Below are 19,229 nucleotides of genomic sequence, written 5' to 3'. Positions count from 1 at the left end.
GGCATATTGCAGCTAGAGCAGAAGATTAAAGACTCAGCAAGGGTGAGGAGTTGCAATGTCGGCAACGGCTTCAACGAGGATGTCGAAGGAATAAGTGGGGGAGAATGTTACGGACAAACTTTAAAACAGGATGTTTGATGTAATGCTTATGTATGTCCACATCTTTTGGTATATTCATGCTTTACACAGTATGTAGAGGGACGGCCGAAGGCTTAATAGTCCTAATTTAGTTGGGTTTGGTGGTAGTTTTAGGCTTGTAAATAAAGGTTGTGTCATGTTGACACTTATGAGAGATTATCGATCTGTAATGGACTATTTTAACCCTTTGTTGTGTAATTGTTCAGAGCTTGTAAAGTCTATTTGTAACTTGCATTGTATATGAAGTGTTTCCTAGAATATTTGCTTGTGGATCCCGAGTGAGGCATTCTCTCTAACCCATTTTCTCTTTCGTAGGTCGTAATGGACCATGGGAGGCTTCGGGGAGGCTGACCTTTGCAGACGGACATGCAAGGGTGCCACACGACTTAGGCAAAACCAGCTAAGTCCGTGATAGCGTGTACTATAAAGTCAATCAATTGTGGCTGTTCTTTCACATCTTCTTCTTCATATTCAAGGCTCTCTTCTAAATGTTCAATGACCTTTTCTTCTACTAGTTTAATCACAAGAAGTCTCCCTTTTTTACAATGATGCTCGCGGCTCTACTACTCATCGCAATGCCAACATAACCCCTCTGCAGATCGCTTCTGAAGCTCTTCTCTTGTCAACTTTTTTGGTGCTGGGGCTCGGTTGACAGTAGGGGGGTTCAGGGCTTCGGTATTACTGGTCGGGGAGTGACCCTAGTTCTCCGGGCTTCATGGTTCAATCGCTCCTCTTGAAGTCGTGTAAAAGATATGGCTGCCATAAGCGTGTACGGTTATCGCGCTTTAATTTCTCCCCAGATCTCCGACTTCAAGCCCTCAATAAAAGGTCCCCAATAGCTATTTTTTAGATCAATCATGAGTTTTATTAGATAACCTTTTAAACCTAGTTTGGTACTCCTGAATGGTGGAGGTTTGTCGGATCTTTGCTAGTTGTTTGTCAATGTTCTCGTAATCGGTTGGTCAAAAGCGGATCAGCAGTCCTTCTTTGAATTATCACCATAAGAGGACTCCATGAGTGTATTCAAACTAGTCAAACTATTGTATGGTATCCCCTTCAAGATGTATAGCCATAATTTCCACCATAGATGCGTTTGCGATTTTGTGGTACCGAAAATATCGCTCCGCACGTGAGATCTAACCAATCGAGTCTCCTTCTTCCCATCTAGGGAAGTTCACCCTTATGATTGGATAATAGGGATCAGTCACAAAGCCTCCCCTCTCCTGGTAGTCATCTTTTCGGGCAGAGTTCTCTTCTTGATGCAATTTCTTCGGGCTCGGTGGTCAGCCCAAACTGATTTCGGTAAAGAGAGTCCGAATCTTATCCTCCATTCGCATCTTGAAGGCTTCAAATTTAGTATTGATTGCCTCCTCATATACCATAGTATATGCCTCTAAATTTGTAATGCTAAGATCTCTCTTTTGTTGTTGGGTTAAAAGCATGTATCAGTTGAGAGAAGTGGTGGCCGAAAGGGTTGGTAGATTGGTGTATGTAAGAGCAGAATTGTCGTTGAAGAAAGAACGATTTCATGATGAAATTTTTAGTAAAAACTGAGAGATTTGATGAGGGAATTTGACAGTAAAATTTTAATTTAGATAACAACAATGATGATAAATTTGATCAAGAAGTTTTTGGCAGTATAATAGCAAGGAAATTGGTGTAAGTTGTGATAACATAATTCTCGTTGAAAAATTCCAGCAGTTTGTGATGAAAATTTGCAGCAACACAAGAATATTTTAGAGATGAATTCCTTAATAGATCAATCTCATATGGAAGCCAAGACGATCTATGAAGTGTATAAGAATTTTGGCAGTATAATAGCAAGGAAATTGATGCAAGTTGCGATAGCAGAATTCTCGTCAAAATATTCCAGTAGTTTACGACGAAAATTTACAGCACAAGAATATTTAGAGATAAATTCCTTAATATATCAATCTCAAACGGAAGCCAAGACGATCTATAAAGTGTATAAGAAATTTTGTTCAAAAAGGATAGTAAATTGATTGGTTAAAGGCAACAATATGCTACTGAAATTTTCTACAGCAATCCTTTGTTCGTAAAGATGATAATTTTTACGGTGAAAGGAATTCATAGAACAAGATAGATAAAAGTACTTCTTCTTAGTATTTTTAATGAAAAATTACAGTAACAAAAGATATTGGTGATAGTAGACTATTAGATCTCTGATGCAATTGGAGGTGACAGTAGTAGATTAATTTGATCTACGACGGAAGATGACAGTGGAGATGACGATATCAAGAGCAATTGTGGAAATTACTTAGTTGGTGGTGGGCGGTAAGGATGACAGTAAAAGCAACAAGATTGCTGCACTGATACCAGATGATATAACCCTAGAGGAATTATATGTAGATTGATCTTTGAGGGGATCAACCCTTGGAACGCTATAGGGGTTTGTTAGGACTCTAGCTTGGAGAGTCCTAATTGAGAGGGACATTCATGTAAAACTGTTAGGACTCTAGCTAGGAGAGTCCTAATTGAGAGGGACATCCATGTAAAACTGTTAGGACTCTAGCTAGGAGAGTCCTAATTGAGAGGGACATTCTGTTAGGACTCTAGCTAGGAGAGTCCTAATTAAGATGGGCATTCATGTAGGAGGTGTTTTCTTAGAGAAGAATTAGGAGTTGTAAGGGAATAGGAGTCTTGACTAGGAGTCCTATTAGGAGTTGGTTAGAAGTAAGAGTCTTAAGTAGGAGTCCTATTAGGAGTTGGTTAGAAGTAAGAGTCTTAAGTAGGAGTCCTATTAGGAGTTAGGGTTTAGAAGCCCTATAAATAGCCATGTATTCCTTCTCTTTTGATAAGCAATAGATGAATCTTTTCTGCAGCCTTTGAGCAGCAACTTGGAGGGAGGAATCCCTATAGAGTTCCAAGGATGCCGATCCCCTAAAGAGATCAACCCCAAGTTTAGAATCTGTAAGGGTTCTAACACCTGGTATCAGAGCAGCGTTCTTGGCATCTCACTGCCCTTCCACAGCCATCCATCAACCCTCTACAACCATCCAAAGCAATTCCCACAATTGCTTAAAAGATCGTCACCGAATTCCGCCATCATCTCCACCACCGCGGATCATCCTTTGATCTCCCCGTGAATTGCAACAGATCCAAAACTTTCATCCACAGCCCTAAAACTCTACCAAACCACACCCTCAAACTGCACCCAAAACAGCCACAAAACAAGCCTAAACCGCAGCCTACATCCACCAATCCACCAACACTTTCGACCATCACTTCTCTTAACCTATACATGTCTTTAACCCAACAGCAAAAGAGAGATCTTAACATAATTGATTTGGGGCCATATACTATGACATCTAAGGAGGCAATCAATGCTAAATTCGAAGCCTTAGAGGCGCGAATGGAGGATAAGATTCGGATGCTCTTTACCGAACTCAGATTGGGCCGACCACTAAGCCTTAAGAAATCACATCAAGGAGAGAGCTTTGCCCAATCACACCAAGCCCAAAGATATGACTTCCAAGAGAGGGGAAGCTCTATGACCAACCCCAACTATCCATGCATGAGAGTGGATTTCCCTAGATGGGAAGAAGGAGACCCGATTGGTTGGATCTCGCGCGCGGAGCGATATTTTCGGTACTATAAAATCGCATATGCATCTATGGTGAAAATTGTAGCTATACATCTTCAAGGGGATGCTATACAGTGGTTTGACTAGTTTGAACATACTTATGGAGTCCTTTCATGGTGACAATTCAAAGAAGGACTGCTGATCCGCTTCAAACCAACCGATTACGAGAATATTGACGGACAACTAGCAAAGATCCGACAAACCTCTACCATTCAGGAGTATCAAACCAGGTTTGAAAGGTTATCTAATCAAACTCATGATTGGTCTCAAAAACAGCTATTGAGGACCTTCATTGAGGGCTTGAAGCCGGAGATCCGAGGAGAAGTTAAAGCGCGACAACCGTATACGCTTATGGCAGCCATCTCTTTCGCACGACATCAAGAGGAGCAATTGAACCATGAAGCTCGGAGGACTAGGGTCACTCCTTAACCAGTAATATTGAAGCCCTCAGCCCCCCTACTATCGACCAAGTCCCTACACCAAAGAGGTTAACAAGAGAAGAGCTTCGGGAGCGATATGCGAAGGGGTTATGTTGGCATTGTGACGAGCCGTGGAGCCGTGAGCATCGCTGTAGTAAAGGGGGACTTCTTATGATTGAACTGATAGAAGAAGAGGTCATTGAACATCCAAAAGAGAGCCTTGAATATGAAGAAGAAGATGCAGAAGAAGAGCCACAACCGACCGAAGTTACGGTACATACACTAGCTGGCTACTCAAACCCGCAAACGATGAAAGTTGGAGGCCTTCTCAAACAACAACTGATCACTGTTCTCATCGACACGGGCAGCACTAATAACTTCCTAAACAGTAAGCTTGCTGTCCATATAAACTTACCTATTGAGAATTGCAGCAGGTTTGTCGTTAAGGTTGCCAACGGACGGATTTTGAAGTGTGATCATAGGTGCCCGCAAGTGAAACTATTACTGCAGGACCAAGAGATAATTACAGATTTCTTCCTCCTCCCTCTTGATGATCATGAGGCCATACTCAGAATTAAATGGTTGATGACATTAGGTGATATTTCTTGAAATTTTATGCAACTAATTATAAAATTTTACAATAAGGAGAAACAGGTGATACTGCACGGGAAACGTGAGGGCGACGTAACGACGATTTGCACACAACAAATGGAGAAGGTTTTGCAAAAAGCAAGCAGCGGCTTTTTAGTACAACTTGAGCAGCAAACTAAGGGAGAGCCAACAAAATTTGAAGATCCAAATCTACTTCCTTTGCTTGCTGAATTTTCAGATATATTTGACGAACCGCGCAACCTACCTCTTACCCGTCGGCATGATCATTGTATAACGATTCTTCCAGGCAAATCTCCAGCAAATGCTCAGCCATATCAGTATTCACATCTCTAGAAGGATGAAATAGAAAGGATTATAAACGAGATGCTCAAAATAGGAGTTATTCGGCCATGTTGCAGCCCCTACTCTTCAACGGTGCTCCTCATACGAAAGAAGGATGGAATATGGCGATTATGTGTTGATTACCGAGCTCTCAATGGCATAACCATCAAGGATAAATACCCTATTCTAGTAGTAGATGAGTTGCTAATGGAGCACAAATCTTCACAAAGCTGGACCTTCGATCCGGGTATCATCAAATACGAGTATGCGAAGAAGACATACCGAAAATCACCTTTTGAACACACAACAACCACTATGAATTTTTGCTTTCTTCAAAAGAAGGTGGAATATCTTGGGCATATTATATCAGAGGAAGGTGTGGCAGTAGACCCCTTCAAAATTGGAGCAATGCAAAGCTGGCTGACCCCGAGGAACATAAAATTGCTACATAGCTTTTTGGGTTTAACAGGCTACTACTGCAAGTTCGTGAAAAACTATGGAGAGATTAGTGCACCAGTTACTTCCTTACTGAAAAAAGATGTCTTCCAATGGTCGGACAGAGCCTCCGCTGCCTTCGACAAACTTAAGACAGCCATGACGACGACGCCGGTGCTAACACTACCAGATTTCAACCGACCATTCAGTATTGAGGCCGACACATCTGGAGTCGGAATTGGAGCTATTCTCATGCAAGATGGTCAACCAGTCACATACACTAGCAAGGCATTATCTCCCTCTCATCAAAATAAGTCAACATATGATAAGGAGATGCTTGCCATTGTGCGCGCAGCAACGAGGTGGAGACCCTACTTGATTGGTCGACGATTTCAAATTAAAACCGACCATAAAAGCCTCGAGTACTTTTTGGAGCGAAAGATATCATCCCCTGAGCAGCAAAAATGGGTAACAAAACTTCTTAGATTTGATTATGAAATAACTTACAAAAAGGGGAAAGACAATGTTCTTGCAGATGCGCTTTCGCAGCTACCCGAGCAAGCTGAAGTTTCGGCCATTTCACTTCCGACCAGCAACTTTCTTAAGGATATTAAGATGGAATGGCAGGAAGATTCAGAGACTAGTAAGATTATAAAAAAATTGGAGGAAGCACCAAGCTCCGTGGCTCATTACAATTGGGACTCAAAAGAATTACACTATAAGGGACGCATTGTGCTTATGATAAATTCTACTTGCATCTTCACGAGTAGATTTTGGACCAAGTTATTCTATATGCAGGGTACTAAATTGAAAAGGAGTATGACATATCACCCACAAATCGACGGCGAGACAGTTGTAAATAGGTGCTTGGAGACAGCCCAAAGCCACCCACCAAATATGACTACCCAAAGAGAACTCCAGACCCAGCGAAGTGCCATTATTGATCGACGGATCGTGACTCGACGACGACGACCCACTAATGAAGTTCTAATACAGTGGGCGAACCTACCAATAGAAGATGCAACTTGGGAGAACTATGACGACTTGAAGATCAAATTCCCAGAATTCATGAATCATCAGCCTCGAGGACAAGGCTGATTTGAAGAGGACGGGTCTGTTAGGACTCTAGCTTGGAGAGTCCTAATTGAGAGGGACATTCATGTAAAACTGTTAGGACTCTAGCTAGGAGAGTCTTAATTGAGAGGGACATTCATGTAAAACTGTTAGGACTCTAGCTAGGAGAGTCCTAATTGAGAGGGACATTCTGTTAGGACTCTAGCTAGGAGAGTCCTAATTAAGATGGGCATTCATGTAGGAGGTGTTTTCTTAGAGAATAATTAGGAGTTGTGAGGGAATAGGAGTCTTGACTAGGAGTCCTATTAGGAGTTGGTTAGAAGTAAGAGTCTTAAGTAGGAGTCCTATTAGGAGTTGGTTAGAAGTAAGAGTCTTAAGTAGGAGTCCTATTAGGAGTTAGGGTTTAGAAGCCCTATAAATAGCCATGTATTCCTTCTCTTTTGATAAGCAATAGATGAATCTTTTCTGCAGCTTTTGAGCAGCAACTTGGAGGGAGAAACCCCTATAGAGTTCCAAGGAGGCCGATCCCCTAAAAAGATCAACCCCAAGTTTAGAATCTGCAAGGGTTCTAACAGGGTTCCACCCTCCTAAAAGAGATAGATCTTATTCCCAAAGAGATGGAGGTTGCATGCTTATATAGGGCTCCAAACCCTAGCCCTAAGAGCTGCTTCCTAAGTGAGTTACCCCTTTTGCCCTCAACCCTAGCCAACCGACCCAATAAAAGGGGGTGATGGCTAGGAATCCCAAAGGCCCAAATATAAACCATAGCCACTCTTCTTTATAGGATAAAGACAACTAGGTGGGGTTTATTATAATCTCATAGGGTTTTTATTAGTTGCTTCTTGGTTGAGTAGGACCTAACCTTGCTTGGGTCCTATCAGATCCTCTATCGATACTCAATAGCCCTCGTAAGGTTGGCTATCACTCCAAATGACCGGCTGCACTAGATATGAAACTTTCAAACCTATAAGTTCAGTATCAAAGAGTGGAGTACTCATACAAGACATCCTTGGTGTCTCAAGTCTAAGGACCAGGTACATTATTGGGACGATAGAATTGCTGTCCGACAATGAGGTTTCTTCAACCATTCAACATTCTATAAATGGATCAATTAGTGAATATATTCTCCAATGAGCACCTGCACTGTATCCTTAGTGTCCCCATATGAGCAGCTATGAGACCATCCTCCTTCATTATATGGATGGGTATACAGTACACTAGTCTATCTGGTTATCTCGATGTCCATCTCGAGTAACCTATGACCAGTATCATTTAAGGTCCATGTTTAAAGGTGAATCAGTCTCATTATCGTGATTGCATCACGATTCAATTATCATTACACAGATCTATGGACATCACAATATATGTATGCAATAAGCAATATAAAGTGAGAGAATATAATAATAATAATAATAATAAATAATAATAATAATAATAATAATAATAATAATAATAATAATAATAATAACCAAAAAGATTGTGTGCCATGTCACACATGCCATCACTCATATGATTGGCTTGTTGGGCACCTATGACTAGTAGGTGCTATCAGACCTATATGGTTTCTACTCGAGTTTCGCTCTAATCGAATTCTCTCAAAGAACTTTTTCTCTCTCAATCCAAATGACCTTAGCTGAGGATTTTTCTGAGTAAGAACACATGAAATATTCCTCTTATGACATCGATAGTGGATGATTTTCTATAGATACTCAATAGCCCTTGTAAGGTTGGCTGCCACTCATAATAATCGGTTATACTAGATTTGGAACTTCTAAACATAAGTTCGGCATCAAAGAGTGGATTATTCATGCAGGACATCCTTGGTGTCTCAAGTTTAAGGACTAAATACACCATTGGGTCGATAGAATCATTGTTTGATAATGAGGTATTATCAACCATCCAACATTCCGTAAGCGGATCAATTAGGGAACTCATTCTCCAATGAGCACCTGCATTGTATTCCTAGTGTTCCTACACGAGCAGCTATGAGATTAGCTGTTTCCATTATATGAATGGGCATATAGTACACCAATCTATTCGGTTATTTCGATGTTCCTCTCGAGTAACTTATGATAAGGATTCTTTAAGGTTTGTGTTGAAAAACGAATCAATCTCATTATCGTGATCTAATTATGATCTAATTTTGATTGTATAAATCCATGGACATCATTATATATATATATATATATATATATATATATATATATAAGCAAAAAGGCTGCGTACTATATTACATATGCTATCACTCATACAATTGGCTTGTAGGACATCTATGACTAGCAAATGAGATGACGATCATGACCATCATGATGACCTCTTGCCAAGGTGACAAGGCAAGAAGCCATCGACGATGATGCCACCATTAAGGCTCGGCAGGAAACCCTTTCTCTCCTCTCCATTGGCACCCACCTGTTACCGCTTTAGATGGCTAAAGCTTATTATCACATTAGGTTTACTTTCTCTCTAATTTTGATTTTATCTTTTTTTTTTTTCTTTCCTACATCCCATACTACTATCATCCCTTGCACACCCTATCATCAACACTCTTAGTGCTCTCTACCATCGATCATGACCCCTCCAACTCTTCGTCACCCCTACGATACTATCTTCTAAGGAGGAGAAAAAAGAAAAAAAAAAAAGGAAGCGAAAAAGAAAAAAAGAAAAAAGAGAGGATGAAAAGAATATTTATATCTATTTATGGAAGGATAATCTTAAAATATAAAAAATTTAAATAGTAATATCTTTTTTTAAATCAAAATTAATTTAAATATCAAAGGCATCATACAGTAGAGTTATAAGAGAAATTGTGGCATGTTTATGTTATGAAGTGTTTACGACACATAGATAGTAAAGTTATATCTACAAAATCATAAAAATCTCGTCAAAGTTCAATAATCTTTGTACTTATTATATTCTAAATTTTAGTAGAAACATGCCTTCAAAAAGCCTAAAAAACTTCAGTGTAAGGATTAACACATTATTCCATTGTAAAACCCCAAAGGTTCAACACACTTTCCAGATCAGTATATATTTGTTCATACATGCTGATTTAACTTGAAGAAGACCTTAGCTGCAGTCGTGCAGGTATGATGTCATGATAGTTGAGATACTAGGTAGAGGGATGGGGTATAATTACACATATAAACTAAGGAAAGGTAGAGCATTCTCCAAATGATATGAAGCCAAGAAGCTCACGCCTGCTCGCTCTCGCAGCATCAACTTGCGATCCCCGTACCATCCAACACTGTACACAAGCGTGCCAATAGTGGCAGTGAAAACTACAACGAGGGGAGGGCATCAAGGTCGGTGACAGCGATACATGCAAAGCAAGGTTCCACCGCTGCAGATTCTCTCTCATCTCCATCATCTCAGGATCTTGATCTTGCTTCTTTGAAGAAAGTTCACGAGGGATGCGTGGTTTCTGCGTTTTACAGCGAGAGGACGGTGTGTTCTTACAATGACGGTAAAAGATGAGCTCGAGGATCTTCATGGTCCCTGCTCTTTGAGAGTTAGGGCCACGGTTACAGCTGGAATGGTACATTTCGATTCAAATGATAGGACCACTGAATGATCATTCCCAGTGCACTGTAGAAGGAGACACGTAAAACACTTGGGTTTTCTTCATCAACCAGTTCTTCTTTTTCTCCCTGGAAGATGTGTGTTCACCAACGATGGAGAAGGGATTAAGTAAATGTATCAGTTTATAGCTACCTTTTTCAATGATTCATTCATAGCTTCACAGCTTTTGAAAGTGGGTGTAGGAACAGGTCATGTGGTTGCACATGACAGTATGGAACCCAGCATGCAGAAGCCACCATTCGCTTGGAGTTCAGAAGGAAGCTTCTCTTTCCAGTTGATGCCCCAGCCAAATCTATAGCATCCAAAGCCTTAAGGTTTCTGCTCCATGCTTTTATAACTCTGCAACCCACGGTTCTTCTCTGGCTCTGCACTAAATATATGCCCATTTGCTCATTCCCTAGTGCATGCACGCGCAGAAGACGACCATCAAAAACCTCAGAACCATCTGCTCTGGCCACTGCACCATTCATTCCCATACATGGCACAGTGTTCTGCGCCGGGTCCTACCGAAAGAGATCCGAGGTCAAAAGTTATTCCTTGGGTAGCAGCATGCCTGCTTGTTTTCTTGAGGTGTTGATTAAGTGTCACCAAAGATCCGGGTTTTACTCCTTCCCTGTAAAAACTGTAACCATGGAGGAGAAGGAGGAGGTGAGGAGACATTGGATGACACAAATGGGAAATTAAGATTACCTAGAGCAATATCGAAGTGTCGATGGCCATTGTTGGTCCCCTCCATTGTCATCCTTCATCTTTGAAAAAAGAGGAGGAGGAGGAGGAGGAGGCATTGCTTTTTTACCTTCTGGTTGCTGCGAGAGAGGTTAATGGTGGAGGTGATTATTGCATGTTTCATACGTGGTGACCAACAGTACATGGTCCCTGCTGATTCTTCCGTCGGAAATCTCTCTTTTCCTAAAATTATACAGGCCGGACGCCAAGAGGACTAGTTGTTGTCGGAAAGAAGAATTTGGATCCATAATTCTACCCCTCCCTCCATGGCACTCCATAAAATCATGACCAGCTTCTTTCACTGCTCGGCCCTTGGCTATGATCACTGCAACACCAAAGCTTTGGTATATTGCGATACGCTTCGGTTCATGAAAGCCGAAGAACAAGCCGAGTTCTTCGGCTTCTGCCACTAGTGCAAAACTTGGTGGACCGATGATGGAGATCCAAATGCTGTGGGTGGAAGGAGGAGCACGGCAGGGAGAGGTAAGAAAATCAATCAAGCGAGAGAGAGGAAAGGGCTATAAATGGGATCGCTCTGCCATTAGTGGTCTCAATCATGCAGTGGTGCTTGTACCTCATCAGTTATTATTGACCACCATGGGTAAAAGAAACTGGTTTTTGGTTGATGCCTTTGCAGCCTTTTCTTCCCCACGCTCGTCATATGGTAGCAGCCTACATAACAGCTGTAGCTGGCTATATTTCCGAGAGAATTTTTTGATTTGCTTTTATCATACATATCAGGGATATTTACAAAGCAACCCTCTCGAAATCCTTAGTTAAAAAAGCATATCGATTTGGGCGCACTGTACATTTGAAGGCGTATACGGTATACACCTACTACGACTACCGTACGACGGCTACTCCTCCCCCTTAACAACAGCGGCAACAACAACTACAAGCTACAGCAACAGCATCATCATATCATATCCCCTCGGTCTTCGCTCCTTCCCTCTCCTTCCGTCGTGGCATATAAATCCCGCTCCGAACCGCTTTGCCCCCTCGCCTCGCGATCCGGATGCCCGTTATGACGACGACCAGCAGCGGTTCGCCGCAGGAGGAGGAAGAGGAGGAGTTCTATGAGTCCTTGGACCGGATCCTGTCGTCGTCGTGCTCCACCTCCGCCTCCGCCTCCGATGATGAGTCCTCTGTGGTCGGGCACCGCCGCCGGGGCCGCCTCCGCCTCCCCCCGCTGCGCTCCCTCGACGTCTGGTTCTCCGAACCGGCCTCCGTCGAGGAGCGCCGCCGCCGCCTCCTCCGCCACCTCGGCCTCGCCGGCGACCCCGCCCTCTGCCGCCCCGGACCCACCAGCGCCGTCGCTCGGATCCGGGACCCTGGGATGGGTAGATCCGCCTCCTTCCCTGACCCCATCCCTGCCTTCCCCTCCGGAAATGCCCGGTCCCGATCCGACTGCTCCGTGGTTCCTGGTCCACGGAGCAAACCCCTAACCCAGCAGCAGTTCTCGAGAAAGCCGCCTCTCGACGCGAGATTTCGGATTCTTGAGGTCTCCCAGAGCAATCGCCGGGTCGATGGAGAAAATTTGTGCTATGACCCCCGTTACTTGATCAAGAGTCTCGACGACGGGAGGGAATTCCTGGTGAAGGAGTTCCGCGAGGACGGGATGTGGAACACGCTCAGCGAGGTCGGGACAGGACGGCAGCTCACGGTGGAGGAGTTCGAGTTGTGGGTCGGGAAATCCCCCATCGTTCAAGAATTGATGAGGCGTCAGAATTTGGAGGACTCCACCAACAGCAGCGGCCACCCCGGAGGCCCTGGTGGCGGTGGGTCCGGGGGAGGATCGAGGTGGAAGAAGAGGGGAAGTTGGCTCAGAAGCATCAAGAATGTAGCTGGGACCATGGTAGGCAGAGGGCACAACCGCGACCGCAGGAGCAGTGATGAGAAAGATTCTTCGTCAGAGAAGGGAGGGAGGAGGCCGAGCTCGGCCACCGATGATAGCCTGGACGGTTCCCATTGCCTCCGTCATGACCTCAAGAAAATTAAAGTCCGGCAGTATGGGAAGTCCCCAAAAGACCTCAGTGGGTTGTTCATGAGCCAGGAACTTCAGGCGCATAATGGGTCCATCTGGAGCATCAAATTCAGCTTGGATGGGCGCTACTTGGCCAGTGCAGGGGAGGATCGAGTCATCCATGTGTGGGAGGTCTTGGAGATTGACAGCATGGGAGATTTGCTGAATGATAAGGCTTCATGGGGGAATGATAGTTGCAATCCATCTATTGTGTCAGTTATCGAAGGTTTGCCGGAGCGAGTGTCTTTGGCTAATCCAGAGAGGAACCACTGGGAAAAGGAGAGAATAGCAAAGGTCGTGGGCAGTAGGAAATCTCTGTGTTTGGACCCTCTGGTGGTACCAGATTATTTGTTTTCTCTGTCAGAGAAGCCTGTGCACTCTTTCCGAGGACACCTAGATGATGTCCTTGATCTCTCTTGGTCCAAATCTCAGGTATATCTTATTTTCTTTGATTACATCTCTGCATATGGATGAATTAGGTTTGTCTTCAGGCAAAAGATATGTTATCTTAGTTTTCAGTATTTAGGGTTGATGATAGAAAGTACTAAGAAATTGTTCATCTTGTTCATGGATTTTAAACAACCTGGGATCTGGAACCAGAATTGTCTTTTAATTCTTTCATGTGAAATCTATAAGCCGAATGAATTTAATAGTTCCTTATTGACAAATAGAACTAGAAATAACTATATTATTTGTGAATATCGTAATTATACATGGTATTAAATCTGTATTAGAATTTGAAAGATTCTTTGATGGAATGCAGTCATAAACCTATTTGCAGTCAGAAAAAGAATTTGCAGGGCATAAAAAAGTTTATCCTGATCATGTAATTTATTTTAGTTTAATTTCTTAAAAATGTAAGTTTTGATAAAAGTCATACATGCTTTAAGTTAATAGGATCCTGAGAACTACTAATTTGAAATATTGTCCAATGTTGCGAGACTTTTGTGAAAGTACACCCAGCTGTTGCTTATAATAATTAGTAATTTGCTTGTAGCTGATATCACGAAGCTATAGATAACGATCTATGTTTCCATGGTTTGGTTCAATTGGACTTTTGAAGGCTTGGAATAATATTATCATTTACCAGTGAATCGTGAATCGTGATGATATGTGTAGTAAGTTGGTCCGCTAGAGCATGAGCAAAAGTTTTACCTTTGTTATTGGACCAATTTTGCTGCTCATTGTTAGGCAGGTTCAACAAAATTAAAAGTCGCTTTATTCTTGTGAATGTTGATCATGAAAATGGATGGATGTTAGCACATTCAGATCAACATAGGTTCTTAAGTAATGAACATGTTAACTGTCATATTGTATGAAAACTGTCACCATCATGGTCAATTTGGTAATCATGAATGAATTTAAAGGGGATGACATGCTGATTTTTCTCTATGGGCAAGTAATTCTCACATCGTATTTTGATTTTTGGTCATTGGTTCCTAGAGAAATTGTAACCATGATTTCTACTTTGATCAATTTTATGTAAACCACGATTAGCTGATACGAATAGGGTCTCCCTAGCTATAAATGTGACATTTAACAGAAGCCATTCAAACTGCCGAAACAGATTGTTAGTTGATAAAATTGTTGATGCATATTTGTAAGATGGCTGAAGCCATCAAAATCTGTCCTGATCTGATTCAGTTATTAAATCAAGTATGAATATGAAAGTATGAATATAAAGAGTGATGTGTTAATGCTGTACAATAAGGGAAAGTCATCACAAGACATGTTTATCCAGCATCATAAAAATGTTTAAAGTTTATTTGAGGGTAATTTATGATTGACATTTCTAAAAGTATTTGGAAAATACATGTTAGCACCATCTCGTGGAAGATGTATAAAAACTGTAATTTCATAATTGAAATGCCGATCCACCATAGGCCATTATGAATGTGTATTATATAAAAATATTTATGAGCTGCTTGGTTGTTTTGAGGAGTGTGAAAATACGCATACTTATAAGGAGTGAAATCGAACTGCCTCACTGCTTAGTAAGTTTTGTGAGAGCTAATAGCTATAGGATGTTTTGGAATGATGGTTTTCCTCCTGAATTGGAGTTTTCGATCTCCTCTGATATGAGAGATAATGGTTGTCTGCATTTAAGATAGTAATTGTTTGACACATAAACAGGCCCTCTGTGCAACCTTATGCATTATTTTAGCCTATTTTCATACACGTTTGAGAAAATTTAAATTTACACATTTGGTCTATCTCCGTGATGCTTCTGATATGGTTGTGCTTTGATAAATTCCTTTGAAGAGTAGAGGGTCTCTGAAAGGGCAATCAAAAGAACAAGGCTTTCACCAAAGCAAGGTCTGGAAAGAGTGTAAATTATGTGCCACCTTAGATTTGCACACTAGGAGACTATTTTCCATTACTCGGTCCTTTCACACTCAGGTTGCATCCAAGCAATCTTGTAATGGTGATAAGTTCAGCCTTATGTATTTCTTGTGTCACTGAAGAAGTTATATTAAACTTTAAAATATGTTGCCATTTAAATAAATTTGATTGTCTGGTAGAGTACCTCTCTTCTATTACTTCCATTGACAGATACCACCTATGCTTCAGGTTAATCATATACTTTGTTAGTTCCAGAAATCCTGATAGAAGTAGCTAAAGCTCTTATTACAATTTTGTATTTTCTTCTATGCGCTATTTAGTTTCCCTGGCAGTACGTGTTTGTGAAAATGATGTTTGGACTTTCGGAGTTTTGCCACACTGATTATAAAACTGCTTTGTAAAATGCTGTATCTGCTTGAATTTTATCAGTATCTGCTTTCGTCTTCAATGGACAAAACAGTTCGACTTTGGCACATGTCAAGCAATTCCTGTTTAAAAGTATTCTCACATAGTGACTATGGTAAGTTGAAATCATGTTTAATGATATCCCATTCTTTACTATCTTTTTCTTTTTTTCTTTTTCTTCCCTTCTTGGTGTTTTGGCTTACTGATTTTACTTATGTTGCTATGATGTTTCTTGATTTTGGCTTTATGCAGTGACTTGCATTCAGTTTAATCCCGTTGATGACCGATACTTCATCAGTGGTTCTCTTGATGAGAAAGTCCGAATATGGAGTATTCCAGAACGTCAAGTTGTTGATTGGAATGATTTGCATGAGATGGTCACTGCTGCTTGTTATACCCCTGATGGCCAGGTTCTTAGACTTAACAATTAACATTTTTTTTCCGTTTAAAGGACATACTTCTCGAAGTTTGCTTTTTGATTGTCTTTATTTATGTTTTAAATAATGCTTTCACTTGTTGTCTTGCAGGGTGCTCTAGTTGGTTCACACAACGGGACTTGCCACTTGTACGACACATCTGGTATGAAGCAATTAATACTCTACAATTTTGTGTGAATTTGTCTCAAATCAGCTGTTGTTGTCTTCATTTGCCAATGGTTTTATTGTCTTCAATTGCTCTTAGACAATAGGCTTCTTCAGAAAACTCAAGTTGACTTGCAAAGCAGAAAAGGGAAGTCTAAACACAAGAAAATCACTGGTTTCCAGGTATTCTGGTGTAATCTGCAAACTGTTTATTGAAGATTTTTGTAGTTTTGAGGTTTTCCTTCTCTGTTGAAGAATAAGATAGGATACGGCTATGGTTTCTGATTAGTTGCATTCAACAGTTTGCCCCTGGCAATTCCTCAAAGGTGCTAGTAACATCTGCAGATTCACGAATCCGGGTTCTTGATGGTGATGAACTGGTCCACAAATTTAAAGGTAAAAATATTTTGCTTTGATATCTACTGGAAGAATTTTTGGAATCACTGCCTTGTTTAGATTATGCACAAGTAATGTCATGATTATTTAAATGCTGAATAACTGAAGTTCTTAGCAAATTCCTATCTGTCCAGTTGAGGTCGCCTTGTTGCCTAATAACCAGTCTAAAGAAAAAAATAACAACCCACATATTAAACTCTTGAAGAGTTTCTGAGACCTTGCATGAGAATGCCTTTCTGAGCTTATATTTAGAAAAAATGTTGCTTTATTGGAGTCATCATCTAGCACAGCAATCATATTCTACCAAAACATTGTTATTCTACTAAAGTCATCATCTTGCAAAACAATTATATTTTACCAACTCATTAAGGATCAAACAGTTTACTTCAGTTAGTATTAGCGAGTTTTTTTCCATGCCGATGTCCTTTTACCAATTAAGGCTAATGCTAATATGAATCATATATATCATAATCCATGTTATTAATCTATTTGTTTTCCTCTGAAATGATGAGAAATTTGAAAAGTTGGATTCAGTTATTACAAACAAAGACTCTTTTGATTATTTTTAAAGTATTAAAAGAGTAAAACAGTCACAAGATTTGTGTTGACATCACAAGGACAACCATATTGCTACAATTGGAAAATGACAGCTAAACAAAGCAAGACTTCGTTTCTCTTGAGGCATTTAGTATTTTTTGCAGTCAAAATTAAAGCTTTGTTTTTCACTATAAGAAGTTACTGTCATTTCTTTTGATATTGGATATACGTATTAGTTTGTCATGTCAGGGATGTGGATACATTTCAGGTTTTGAACAATAGAATAGACATTGCTTTGGCAGTAATATGTAGTTCTAACACAGGAAAATGATCACAAAATCCAACTTCTCTTTGGAGTTTGGACATGTGATATTACGTTGGGGAGAACGTATTAAAAAGAGAATATAAATAGATTTTTTTCTTTGTGATAACTATCTGAAATGCTAACTGCAATATTTGTGAACACAATTGCAATGATTGAACAAAATACTTGATGAAATGTGCTCGCTTGTGAGACAAGTTTCACCTTTCTGCTCTCTTTTTTTTTAGGGGGTGAAAGCTAAATCATCAATTCTCGAACATGAAAGTCTTTTTGTCATAAAATTGGACTCAAGTTGTTTTTAGTTTGTGGATACTCCAATAGCCATAAAGCATGCAATATTTTGGAAGTAAATGATCTATTGTTATACATATTCTTGTTTTTGGAGTGATGTTGCTATTCTGTTTCAGGGTTTCGCAACACAAGCAGCCAGATATCAGCTTGCTTGACTACTAATGGAAAGCATGTGATTTGTGCTAGTGAGGACTCTCATGTCTATGTATGGAGATACGACGATTCCCGAATAAGCAAAAGCAAAGATGCTACCACCATGACACAATCTTACGAATATTTCCACAGCAAGGGCGTGACTGTGGCTGCTCCTTGGCCAAACACCAGTACGAGGAAAATGGTGAGAACTTGCCCCAACAAACGGGATGAGCTCGATGGAGAATGTCAAACAAATGCACCATCAATGGCAGGGACCAACAGACCCCAGCTTTCACCTTCACTCGCTTGCCGTTGCATTGATTCCCACCAGCATAGTACCCTTCGCAATACAAACTTGAATCGGTTTAGCGATAGGGCTTCTGCAACTTGGCCTGAAGAGCTCATGACAGCTAATAAACAGAGCCCTCAATGCAATGGTGATTTTTGCAGTGCAGGCACGACAGCCCAAAGTATGTCAGCCTGGGGATTGGCGATTGTGACTGCAGGCTGGGGTGGTGAAATTAGAACATTTCAAAATTTTGGCTCTCCGGTACAGACATGAAGCCAGCTGCTCCGCGATAATGGAATCTCTTTAGCTATTGAAGCTCTTGCATTCAAATGTTTCTCAGCTACTGCTTGCTAGGTTGATCCTGTTGCAGTTTTGTTGGTTGCTAAATGGCTACGTGGGGCTGCATCATTGTTCGCTTCTGCAGTAGCTTGGTTGATTTGCGAGAGAACCAATCGGCTTGGAAGACTTGGATCTACGGAACTTTTTAGACTATCAAATTATGAAACCAGCAGTATTGTACAAATTTAAAGTTGGAAGTCATCTGAGATTTCTTACACGGTCATGCCTTTCTTGGGTGTATTTGCAGTCTTAGGTTTCCTCATATTCCACATTATTATTTTTTTACTATGTTGTTATTGTAAGCTGCAAGAAAGTTACAATGCATTTCGGTTATCAGTTCCACAATTCTGCCTATTTTTCGGACAAAATGAAATCGTGATAAACTCTAATTTTACAGTTGCAGAATTATGGTCTCAGTTCCTGCAAGGCATATCTGTTACAGAAAGTGCAAGCAAGTAGGAGCAGGATAAGATGTATGAACAGTTTCCCATCTGACTCTGGCCACCATAATATTTGTCGTCTGTAGTCGGATAAGATGTATGAACAGGTTTTGTTCTCTAAGGCTATAAATCATGGGAAGGGATTTTGGGATATGTATGGGATGGAGTTTTAAGGGCTTAATAGAATTATGATATCATCTAATAAATGTTTTTAATTGTA

General features: G+C 40.8%; 1 protein-coding gene across 1 annotated transcript; it reads left to right on the top strand.

The window, feature by feature from the left end:
- Positions 1 to 11,740: 11,740 nt before the first annotated feature.
- Positions 11,741 to 18,985, top strand: LOC135612527 (uncharacterized). The gene is made up of 7 exons (XM_065108920.1): positions 11,741 to 13,363; positions 15,704 to 15,794; positions 15,932 to 16,089; positions 16,207 to 16,258; positions 16,361 to 16,443; positions 16,563 to 16,656; positions 17,923 to 18,985. Exons 1-7 carry the CDS (start codon positions 11,924 to 11,926, stop codon positions 18,501 to 18,503), a joined length of 2,499 nt encoding a protein of 832 aa, XP_064964992.1. The 5' UTR covers positions 11,741 to 11,923; the 3' UTR covers positions 18,504 to 18,985.
- The last annotated feature ends 244 nt before the right edge of the window (positions 18,986 to 19,229 follow it).

Source organism: Musa acuminata, chromosome BXJ2-5, assembly GCF_036884655.1.
Source record: "Musa acuminata AAA Group cultivar baxijiao chromosome BXJ2-5, Cavendish_Baxijiao_AAA, whole genome shotgun sequence".
Classification (NCBI taxonomy): domain Eukaryota; kingdom Viridiplantae; phylum Streptophyta; class Magnoliopsida; order Zingiberales; family Musaceae; genus Musa; species Musa acuminata.
This window is presented reverse-complemented; position numbering and strand designations above follow the sequence as displayed.